Source organism: Coloeus monedula, assembly GCF_965178545.1.
Source record: "Coloeus monedula genome assembly, chromosome: 11".
NCBI classification, from domain to species: domain Eukaryota; kingdom Metazoa; phylum Chordata; class Aves; order Passeriformes; family Corvidae; genus Coloeus; species Coloeus monedula.
Window position 1 is genome coordinate 9730156 of NC_138791.1, and position 11964 is coordinate 9742119.

The following is an 11964-nucleotide window of genomic DNA, read 5'->3' on the forward strand; positions in this document are numbered from 1 at the left end:
TCCTGTGGGACTGGAGAAGTGAGGCCAGAGTGCACTGAATTATTTCAGACTGGAACTGATCCTGAACCACCGAGCAAAGCTCGGTGAACCGAACAGAGCCTGACGTACAAATTCCCAGCAGTCTGCATCTCCACTTCTGTCCTCCCATCTAGGCAGGAGCCCAGTTGGCTGGGGACGCCTGGCCAGCTGAGTCCAGCCCCACAGTGCTGCCACAGCCCACCAGGATTACAAATTTCACTGGGCTAGGAACTGAGCTGTCCCTCGGAGCTGCTCCTCACCTCCCACCCCTATGCCTCTCCCTGCTAGGGCAGCAGAGAGGATCACAGGGAAAGCCAAGGACCCAAATCCTCCGTATCACCACCAGCTGGACAACAGTACTAGAAAGTTTCTAGCAGCCTCATCAGAATAGGAAGCATATCCTCCCCTCAGCACAGCAGTACCAGCGGTGGTCCTTTTGGCTGCCACATTTTAAAACCACCATGAGGTCCATCTTCCTGTGCAGAGCAAATGTAGCTTTCAAGCTATGGGGATGGGGCCAACCCTTGCTGGCAGATTGGCAGGGTCACATCTTACACTCTTCTCTGGAGGAGGCAGAGGTTTGGCTGAATTTGGGGACAGGGGTTTCCTGCTGAGATGCGGCTGAAGAACCTTTGCCAGCTGTGCCCAAGGTTTTCCCTTAATGTGGACAACCTGCCTGGAGGAAGCCACAGAACTGGCTCCCTGCTCAGCTCTGGAAAGACTTACTGCTTCTGTGCCACAGAGTGTTGGCACAAAACCCCAACAGGTTTTCAGATCCATTTTGCTCTTTAAGCTCACTATTGTTTGCAAACCTAAAAGGCTTTATCTCTTCTCTTTAGGGAGCCTTAGATGACAGAGACTCACAGCCCATGGACAGAGTGTCTCCACAGATGACACATTTCCCCATGAACGTTTTCAGGAGATTGGGGTAATAGGAGAGATGTGCCAGGGGACTGGATGTCACTGTATCACAGCTCGGTCGTGCTGGAAGACAGTGACTGGTTGGTAAGTCAGCCCTTCCCTCCCTGCCAGAATGACTCAAGACAAAGACTCCCCCACACTTCACATGTCCCCGTTCAGAACTCCTGTTCCACAATAACCAGATTTCTGTACAAAGGGATGGATTAGGGAGGAAGAGGACAATCTCAGCCTCACGGGTCTTTGGGGATCCCTTTGTTGGGAAATTTCCCCAGACTATTTAAAAATAGAAGCAGAGCCTTCATAACTATTCCAAATATAATTATTCCTGCACTTAATTGCCTTTCCCTGGCACCCTACCTCTCCTCCAAATTTCAAGAGGAGGCTCTTGGAGAAACGCGGAGCAATTCGTGGTTGTTCCGTTCTTTGTATCAGTTTCGCGGTAGTTCGCAAAACCACCACGACGCCAGACGAAGCCATCGATACCCGGCCGGGAGGTCTGGGGCAGCGCTGCCGCAGCCGAGGCTACCCCAGCCGGGCCGGACCAGGCCGGGCCATGACCACCCACCCCCCCGCTGCCGGTGCCCCACGGCGTGCGGGGTCCCCACGGGTCCCGCGCCGGTGCCCCATCTCCGGGGCAGGAGAGCCCCGCGGGGTGTAACCCACGTGCACGCAGCCCGCCATGCCGGGAGCGCGGGGGGCCCTGTCAACGCCCGGGGGTCCCGCGGCACACACCGGCTGCCCCAGGGGGCTCTGATGCCCGGGTGGGGGGCAGTGCCCGGCACCCAGGGAGAGCTCCGGGGTCGGAGACTGGGAGCCGGCTCAAGTCGCGGTCCCCGGGCTCTGTGGTGCCTGCGGAGAACAGTGGGGTGATGGAGACCTGCCTGCTGCACAGGTCCCGGTGCCCCGGACCCATGGTGGACCGCTGTTCCCCGGGGTGGGGGGTGAGCAGACCCGGCTCCCGCCGGGGGTCCCGGTGCCCGCGGAGGGGATCGACACCCACCCGCCGCCCAGCCCGCCACGGGGACTCCCACCCCGGCCCGTAGGGATGGCGGCGACCCCCGCCTCGGCAGCCTCACTCACCGGCGGCCAGAAGCAGCAGCAACGCCGGGGCCCGGTGCAAGGGCTGCATGGCGGCGGCCGCTGCCCTGCCGCGCCGCCTCTTCACGGGGAGCGGGGCCGCCCCGCCGCCCGCCGGGCTCTGCCCCTCGCCGCCGCGCCCGCCCGCCGCCCGGCCCCGCACCGCATCCCGCCGCCCGGCGCCGCCTCCTCCCGCCGCCGCTGCCGCCGCTCCGGGGGCGGGGAACGGGCGGGGGGGTCCGCACTGCCCGCCGGCTGCGCGGACGGAGCGGCGGGGCAGGGGCGGAGCGCAGCCCTGCGTTTGCTCCTAATTTCTGGCTGCGGAGCCGCCGCCCCCCGGGCCGGAGCCCCCCGGTCCGCAGGGCCCCGCACGCCGCCCCCGGTGCCCACAACGAGTGCCGGCGGCGTGGCTGCTTGCGCCGGGCGCGGGTGATCAGTCCCGGCCGCGGGGATGCGCCGGAGGCAAGGGCAGAGCCCCCGGGAGGGCAGCTCCCTGTCAGCCGCAACACCGGGGCCGGCAGCGACGGCCCCCAAACCAGAGACCCTCTGCATCCGCCTGCTGACCTCTCTTTAGCTGCCCACGGCTCACGGGGCCACCGCTTCTCCCTCGCTCCTCAGCTCCCACCTCACTTCATCAGCTGGAAAAACTTCTCCCGCTGGGCAAATTAATTTCCCCACGTCTGGAGGCCATCTGGTCCAAGCCCCTGCTCAGGTGGGACACCTACAGCCAGTTTCCTAGGACCATGACGGGATGGCTTTTGCGTATCCCCGAGGCTGGAGACCTCACACCTCTGGGCAACCTGTGCCACTGCTCAGTCACCCTCACAGTAAAAACGTGTTTCCTGGTGTTCAGAAGGAACCTCCAGTGTTTTGGTTTGTGCCCATTGCCTTTGACCCTGTCCCTGGGTACCATCAGCACCTTTGTGGCAAAGGCACATCGCTGGTTCACATTTTATTTGGTATTTCCATGACGTCCAGGTCGTTTCCTGCCAAACTGGTTCCCAGCTGGGGGCCCCAGCATATACTGGTGCATGAGATTGTTCCTCCCCGGGTGCAGCCCTTTGAAAGGAGGTTCCTGTCAGCCCATTTCTCCAGCCTGTCTTGGTCCCTCTGGATGGAAGCTTGTATGTCTGGTTTATCAGCCAGATAAAGATATGCAGCTCTTCCCAGTTTTGTGTTGGAATCCTAAACTCCACCATCTCATAGTCACTGCAGCCAAAGCTGCCTTTGAGCTTCACAACCCCAACGAGCCTCTCATTGCTGCTTAGTAAGAGGTCCAGCAGAGCATCTCTTCTTGTTGGTTCCTTTATCACTCCTGAAGCTTGGGGTGTTGCATCTGCTTTCTGAAGCTGGGTCCGTGTTGGATCCTCTGCCCTAGCAGGGACAGCTGCTTCGACATCTGCTGGGAAAACAATTCCATGGTGTGTCACCACCTCATCTGAGGCTGTCACATTGGTACTAATTCAGCTGATGTCCCCTTCTTCATGCCCTTCTGTGCAAACTGGTGTGTCTATTAAAAAAATTACATCTATATTGCAGCAGTTCTTGGGTTTGTAACTCTTGGAGCAGTTCTGGTGGATAGCACAGCAAAGGAACATGCTGAATATCCTGCTGAAAATCATTATTACAGCAACAAGGCCAACTGCTCCAATTACACTAAATTTCAAATTAAACACATCTTTAGTGACCTCAGGGCACAACATTACAGTAAATGACTCAAGCAAGGGCTTTGTCAGACAGGTGCCCAAGAAATAAGGCTCAACAGGTCCTGTAATATCACAGCAGTCGAGAGGGAACACATGCCAGCTCCCTGCACTTCAACCCCTCTTGCCAGCTGGATGGGCTGCAGCCATCCCACTCCCACTCCCCCTCCTGCAGGCCTACAGCATGTGGCCCCTCAGAAAAGCTGTGCAATTCTTGGTTCATCCCCAGACAAATATTTGAGACCTGGTCAAGCATCACAAGACCGCAAACATGATATGACTCCAAAACAAAGGACCTGAAAGCATATTGGTCCCTTCTCACTAGGCACTCAGCTCGTATTTTCAAGTTTTCCTCAGCAGTGGCTGGGAACCTTTCTCTTTGGTTTCAAAACAATTTTCTCATCACACATTCAGAAGGGCAGGGGATGCTAAAATCCAACATTGCAAATTCCAAGTGAGGAAACAGCTGTACTGTCATGGCCTCACCAAATGTCTTTGTGCTTGCAGTGCTTGTACTGTGTGCCCAGTGCTCTGCCTCTCCTGTACAGCATGTCGCTGAGACAGCAGGGCATAGGTCTGAAGGTGACCAGGATTTTAAATTCAAACATTCTTACTCCTCAAATAAGTGTTCATTAAAAACACTCCAGAGTCTTTATCTCCCTGTAACAAATTGATCTTTTTTTGTTGTTGTTTGTAGAGTGAATCTCCTGAAGGAAAAATTGATGGTATTTTTTTCTGGCATGAACTTGCTCTTTTTCAACAACTAGAGAAAGGTGTCAATGTGCCATAGCCTGCTGAACTCTGTAATGAATCAAACAGCCACCTGAGGGTACTCGGTATTGTCAATGCTGACCTTTACAGCTCCTACCAGAACTGGCACTGGCACACGTCACCCCTTTGTGCCATTGCCAGCTTCTTTTTGCCAGCTGTTTCCTTCCATCATCTGCTCGGATGCTGCAGCTTCCCCCAGTATGACCAGGGCAGGTAACAGACTGGGCTGCACCCCTTCCCCAGCATGGCAAGGCAAAGCTGACAGGCTCGGACCAAAGTACTGGCTTTTGGCTTCTTTTAGACCACATCCATCCAGGGCTCTGAAAGTCCTTTTTATCCCAGAATCAATGCAGCCCCCAGCCCCCACCAAGCAGGAAATGCAGCAGGAACTACCGAGCTGTCGCTTACCCATTAGATGAGATAAAAACACTTCAGTGCACTCAGATTCTAGCCCAGGCATTGCATTTAATGAATGCTCTTGTCATTTTTCACTTTGTTGCTGGTAATTTGGCTGTCTTCACATGCAGGTGGCTTACTACAAGTGGGTAACTAAAAGCCTTTCAGATCTCCTGACCCTGCCACATCCAGCTCCCAAATCTCAGAAGCTCATGGCGCTCCCTGGATTTATTTTGACGTTATACATCAATCTCAGACTGAGCAACAAAAGGGGAGTATGAAAGAAGAAGATACATCTTAGGCAAGAAAATTAAATAAAATTAGTGGCAACATCGATCAGCCAGGTCAGTGCTGCCAGCAGAGCAGAAAACAGCCGGCAGAGATGGGCAATGCCAGCTCTCTTTAAAAAGCAGCACCAACTTTAACCCAGCACAGCCCCTGCATCTCCATTTCACACTCCCTGGAATAGGTGCAGCTGGCTTGGCTCTCTTCTGAGGCATTGACAGCTTTATAGTCAAAGGCTTGTCATTTCTCATTTGATCTCCCTCCAGCCTCCCTACCTGGTATATATTCTCATACGATGTTCAGAGCACTGGTAAAAGAGGCTTTACAGTTGCACTAAATGCTTTTTTTTATAGCTGCTTCAAAGCTATTCAGAAATTTTTCTTGGTATTACCATTATCTGTGCTTTTCTGTTCTTCCCCAAAATTGTTCAATTTCACAGTTACGTCTGTTAGGCAGAATCAGAAAGCAAGTGTGTATTTTAGGTTGGCAAAACTGAAAATCCTTCTGCTGTCTCCCCCTGTGAGTTACTGTAACAGCTTTTGCCTTCAGGAAATTCAGCCAGCTTTCCCATTTCAGTGTAAGGGTCACATTTTGTTCCAAGATGCCTGCAAACAAATACTACTGAGGTAGAGGAATGAGGTGATAGCTAAGGGAAAGAATTTGGTGCCTAAGACTTGTCAATTAAAAAGAAACTAACCACAGAGTCTAATCTCAAGAGAAATTTATTTTGAAACTCCACTGGAAAAAAGCAGCAACGTGTTGAAACTGGAAATATGCTGGTGAGATGTTTTGTTCTCCTAAATACAGCAAAACTGAGTTCACCTACAAAGGTGAAAGTGATCTATTGCCTGTGCTCAGCAGAGCAAGAAAGTAAATAATAAGCAAAACAAATAAACAGTCAGATGTTAAGTTCTGGCAGTGTTAGAAAATGCAAGATGTCACTAGTACCAGGAAAAGGATTTAACCCTTCTTTCTTTGCCCACTGACACTTGTCAGGGCAGCAAAAGGTGATCTGCGCCCATTCTCAGATCAGAAGGAAAAAATGGGCTGTTCCCACTACCTTGATTGCTGGCTGCTTGGGACAGAGGCTGTGTGACACAGCAGGCTTGTGGCACACCACTGTGGCAATTTAACACAATCTTCTGTCAAGCTGTACAGCCTTTTGGCATCTCATCCCTCCAGAAGAGGAAAATTCCCTGCCCTGTCCAGCCCCTCCTTCCTTAGGCACAAGGAAAGATTTAACCTCTCCCTTGTTCCAGAATATGTGAGTTTACTTCAGAGCCTCTGACAAGCTTTATATAAGCTCATTTGCTGACTTAGCCTTTTTAATTCTGGGACACTGTGAAACATTTTGACTGTACCAAGCAGGGGCGGGTACCCACTCTATTCCTACATAGCCCAGGCATGCAGCCATTCTCTGGGCAAAACACACAGTTCCTGCTCTCATCCAGAATCCTGCTGGGGAAGACGTGTAATAAACACTTCAAGAGGAGTGACCTGGAGCAACTAATGCCTTCCAGGATAGGCTGTAATTAGAAGGGAAGAGATTCTGCTCTATTTAGAGCCCCAGCAAGACTTTTCTGTACCAGTTTGAGCCTTTCTTAATCTCTGCATCAGGTTGTTCCCCTTAGGGAAGGGCACATTGCCCACCTGGGACACAGTGCTGCTACCAGCCCTGCTTGTTTCCCATCCCCTGTTGTAAAGTGCAGGTGAAAAACAAGCACAAGTTGTGCTTTACTTTCCCAGTTTCCACGTGCCCCTGCTGTCTCCCATCCCTGAAGGTTCCCATTTCTCTCCTCACCAAAGCAGAGCTGATTGCTGCATTAATAGCCACTCTGACAGCAAACCTCAGCGGATTCCTAGAGGGCAGAACAAAACAGAGCTGCACTGAATTTGATTAAGGGGCCAGAATAACCTTTAACAGAGTCACCTGGGGCAAGGAGGCAGACAGCTCTCCAGCTGAAAGCTCACAGAGTTTTCCTCACAGCCCAGGGGACAGGGCTCCTCACTCGAGGAGAATGGCAACCCAGTCACATTGCTCTGTTGGAGCTGGCATGCAGAGGGATGGTCACAGCCCTCCATTTACATGAGAGGTGACTTCTGAGCCCCCAGCCAGGAAGGGGAAAGGAGTACCTCTGGGGCTATTCACATCATTTAATCTGGGCCTCTGTACTGCTTAGAGAACCCCTTTATCTCTGTGTTGAGCTTATTAACTCAGACAGTAAGCAAATGACTTTCTGGAAGGGATGAAAAATCTCCAGAAGTGAAGATGTCATGAGAGCAGCAAGCCTCAGATCCTCTAAAGCTTTTGTCTGGGGCAGAAGGACAAGCAGTATAAAGCCCAGTAAAGCCAGGAGGCTGATGATAAGGCACAGGAGGTTTAGGCTTAGCTCTGCCTGTTTTAGGGATATGACCAGAGCCCAAAGAAGTGACTGCCAAACCCTTGCTGTACCAGGTTTGAGGAGCACACATCAGGGAGCTGAGCACAGCAGCCAGCAGGACAGGCCCCCCAGGACCCAAGACAGATGAGCAGCTCAGAGATGACACCCAAATTCAACCAGAAGTCCAGATCCTCAGAGAAGCTCACAGTGATAAAGCCAGATCAGCACCAAACCAGTCAGTCCCTAGGTCAGAGCCAAGGGCTGCTGATGGCAGCCATAGTCAGACACCAACCAGGAATCACTTGGCAGTTCCACAGTAGTAGAAGATGACCAAGATCAGGAAGGCAGTCCACGGATCACAGCCCAAAGCAATAGGTACTGTGAGCAGACACAGGGAGATGTGAACCAGTACTCCCCTCCCAAAGCTCACACAGGCCCCAGGCTGAGCTTAAATAGAGCATCAGGCCATCGGTGTGGATAGAGGCCCAGGAGAGCCTTGCCAGGGCAATTAAGGCTTATTATTACCCTCAGAGCCTAGACAAGATAAACCTCTCTCCTTGAACAGTGACTTAAGAAGGTGAGGGGGAGTTCCTGTCATTCAGTGGGCAAAGTACCTTCACTGGGTGGAACCCAGAGGTGGTTTGTATCTTTCCTTACCAAACTGAAAAGGCTAATGTAATCTTCAGAAAAACTCTTGGTATTTTATTAGGTGACTAAGCTGGAATGTGGGTATGTATTTTCAGAGTGGAGGGATCAGCCTGTACCTGAAGAGGGCTAGTCACTCTTGGCTCTGAGGAGAGCCAGTCACTGACTCATGGGGACTATTGGTACTCCTACATATGTGTTTCTATGGGATTTGGTGGGACTGAAGCTCTTCAGCATCTTTTAGACAGGACAGTTATTGTCAGATCTCCCTGAGCCCTAGATCACCCAGAGAAGAAACTTGTCACTTAGTCTGGGTTCCCCCAACAGCCTCACCTCTCCTTTAGAGAGAAGTGACTTGCAAGATGAGCAGAAAGGAGCACCAAGCCTTTCCAATGTGCTTTTGCTGTAAAGATGCAGAGCTCAGCAGCCCCTTAAGGCTGCTCACAGCTGTTTAGTAGAGGCCGAGGAGCATGCTGGATGGCTGGAGTCCTTGGCAGACCAGTATTCCATGATAATGGAGACATTAAATCAGTGATGGCAGCAAGAACTGCATAATAGATGCAAAATACAGCAGAAGCCTGATCCAATTTTGGCTCTGCCTTGTTAAGTAGAAAAGTATTTTAGGAGATGGAAAAATACTAGGAAGTTCAGAGTGCATCCTCGCTGCAGCACAGTAGGAGATGTAGCTGTTTGCAGTGACTCACCTGTATCTGTGGATACACATCTGCTGTAAACATATTCCCATGCTGTCTTCACATGCTGCAATTCAGGTGAGTTGAGGTCAACAAGGGCAGAGCTGTCAGCACCTGAAACAGCCCTCCTGGCTGAACTGCAGCTGGTTGGACTGCTCTAGGATGGGAAGATGAGTGATCCAACACAACGGCTGCATCTTGAGCACTGTTACACTGGGAAAGTTCTTGTCAACCAGTTTCCAGACAGCCCTTTAGTGAACACAGTGGAGATGGACAGAGGACAGATGGACAGATGAACCTTGGCAGGTTCCAGCCAAGGTCTGGCATGGCAGAAAGTGAAACACTGCTGGTCCAGAATGCTGCTTGTGTTAGTTTTCCAAGGGGCTTTGGCATTAATTTGGGGAAAACCACATATTACTGAATGTAGAACTTCATCTATTCAGGGGCATCTGCCATTTGACAGGCAAACTCAGAAACAACCTGTGACATGCTGGATAAGCCCAGGACTTGCAGATGTAGTGTGTTAGTTTATGATCACAATAAAGGCATAAGCTAAACCCTGCTAATATGAATGAAAAACCCTTTCCTGCAAGCTCTATCTGCCCCTTTTTCCCAGATCACACATGCTGATCGATTAGTTGGTATCTGCAGGCACGTGCTCATGCACCCCCAAGCAGGTGCACTGTGTGTGTTGTGTGTGTATTTGCTCTGTGCTGAGCTGAAGTCAAACAGCTTATTATGAGATGCAGAGAGCCCTGCTGCTCTCTCAGGAGTGTGCATGCAGCTTGTTGAGGTTAAACTGGATCAGGATCTGGCCCATCACACCATTTTCAAATCCAGGTGCTCTTTGAAGCCAGACTGACCCAGCATTTGCCAACAACCACAGTCCCAAGGGGAAGATGACCACAAGAAGGGACACCACTTGTCTCCATAAAGCCCTGTCTCCTTTACAAGGAGCACCCTTACCATCTTCCATCTGAGCCCAGGCATAGCCTACTGTGGGCAGACCTCACCTCCCCTAGACTCTTGCCTTTGCCCCTGGCTGCCGGGGGCACTGTGCAGTTTGAATCACAGCAGCAAGAAGCCAAGTGCACAAGCTTGGCTAAACTCAAGGTTGTCAGGGGAGCAACTCCTCGTTCCATGAGTGTGGCCTGGCTTGCCGAGCTCCAGAGCCCTGCGGCAAAACCCTCGCTACGTTCAGCAGGAACATGGCTCCAGGAAGGCAGTCCCTGCTCAGGGCAGCATCTGTTTCCACCCCTGTCCAGACCAGACACCTGATGCTGTCAACAGCCAAAGCTTGCTCCAGGGAATCTGAAAAGCTCAGTGGCTGTGAGAGGAGGAACATGCCTTCAGACTGGCATTAACACTCCACTGAGCAGCTGATGCCAGCATTAGCGAGGGCGCAGCTGCAAGAATTCATTGCGCTGCTGGATGCTGGCAACACAACAGGGTGGGAGGGCACAACTGCCTTTGTGCGGAGGATTTGGGAGGCACAGTGAGCAAAATGACAAACAAGTGACTCCAACAATGGCTTTTCTCTGTTGCCACTGCTCACTTCATGTGCCAAGTGAGGTGGGACCGCAGCACAGGAGGCAGGAGAAAGCTGTAGGACAAAGCTGAATGGTGCCTATCAACAGTCCAGTCCAGTAGCAGGGTAAGGAGTTAGGAAAATCAGGAGTCCCACTTGATTCTCGTGTATCTCTCATGGTTTGCAGTGACGTGTTTGGCCACCTCTTTGACTGTGGGTCACTTCAGGCATAGCAGAGGCTTCACAAGGTTGCAAGGGTTTAGGAAGCATTTTCTATTTCTCCAGTGCAAGACAAAACCTCTTCCTCCTCCTGCACCCAACATTCATCGACACAACACACCAGTTCGCTTGACAAGCTTGTTTTATCCCTTGTAATTGTTGGTTTTGCTCTCTCAGGGCCAGGACCTTCCCCAGCAAGGTGTGTGGGTTCCCACAGAGCTGGGCACAATGTAGAAGTGCTCAAAGTTGGTATCCCCAAGGACTGTCTCTGTGGCCTCTGGCATTAGGAGGTAAGGTGCTAACAGCTGTGTCAGCCCCGAGGAACCACACTGGACCTCACCAGGCAGTTGCAGGCCCACAACAGCTCAGCCATGCCCAGCACAGACCCAATCCAGGCCCACATTCAGGGGCAAAGGCTTCCTCAGGCAGGGGAGGTGTACCAGGGAAGTGCCTCTCTGGGTTGCCTGCAGAAAGTCCTGGTAAGACAGAGACCCAGTAGGAAGGGAAAAAAACCAGCCAAAACAGTTAAACAAATACACAGGAGGGAGCTGGCAGACAGAGGAGGCAACACGCAGAGCCAGTTTCAGGCTGAGAGTCATGTGCTCAGCCCCCAGCAGGGCTCAGGCACTGCTGGCTCCAGGCTGGGAGGACACACACACACACAGAGCACCGTGACAAACCCCACGGTGGCAGTGTCGACAGCCAGGGACACCTCTGCTTGGCCAGCACACAACTGCAGCAGCCAGCTCACAAATCCTCCCGAGCTCAGGCGGGAGATGCCATAAGGTCCTGCAACTCCAGCCAGGAAAAGCACATTCACTGCAGAGCTCAGCTGCATCCTGGAGAGGGGTTACTGCTGCTCCCAGACTGGAATCCAAGTGGCAGCCAAGGCATGAGATCAAGGCTGTCTTACCCAAGTGTAAGAAAGAGAGGTGGGAAATACTGTGATGGGACAGTCTCAGTGGGATAACAAACATAAACAGGCAAGAGAGGGAAGGAGCCGCTGCAGGCAGGTCCTCGGTGGGAAAGGCAGCGTTCATGGCACTGTGCAGGGCAACTGTGTCCTGCTATCAGTCCAGTGTCTCAGCTAGAGCTGAGAGCAAGCACTTGCAGTCCCTACTAACCTGAAGAGCAAATGAGATGTGATTGTATCCAAACCCAACCCCACAAATTGCTGAGCAGCTCATGCAGCACCGAGGTTGCTCACTTAAGCTCTTATTTCCACTCTTGGTGGCAGGAGTTACCAAAAGAGGAGGAAACACAGAAGTATTGAAAGACAAATGTATTTAAAACACACATACTAAGAAAATTGCATGTGAATACTGAGC

At 52.1% G+C, this 11964-nt stretch overlaps 1 protein-coding gene across 1 annotated transcript in view; it reads right to left on the minus strand.

The window, feature by feature from the left end:
* Positions 1-2116, minus strand: part of PODXL2 (podocalyxin like 2) — a gene marked incomplete at its 3' end in the record, with an annotated part of 28158 nt that extends 26042 nt beyond the window's left edge. Inside the window, exon 1 of the mRNA XM_082289098.1 lies at positions 2020-2116. Within this exon, the coding sequence (XP_082145224.1) occupies positions 2020-2068 (49 nt within the window). The 5' untranslated portion in view covers positions 2069-2116. The remainder of the gene's footprint in view (positions 1-2019) is intronic.
* Positions 2117-11964: the final 9848 nt, after the last annotated feature.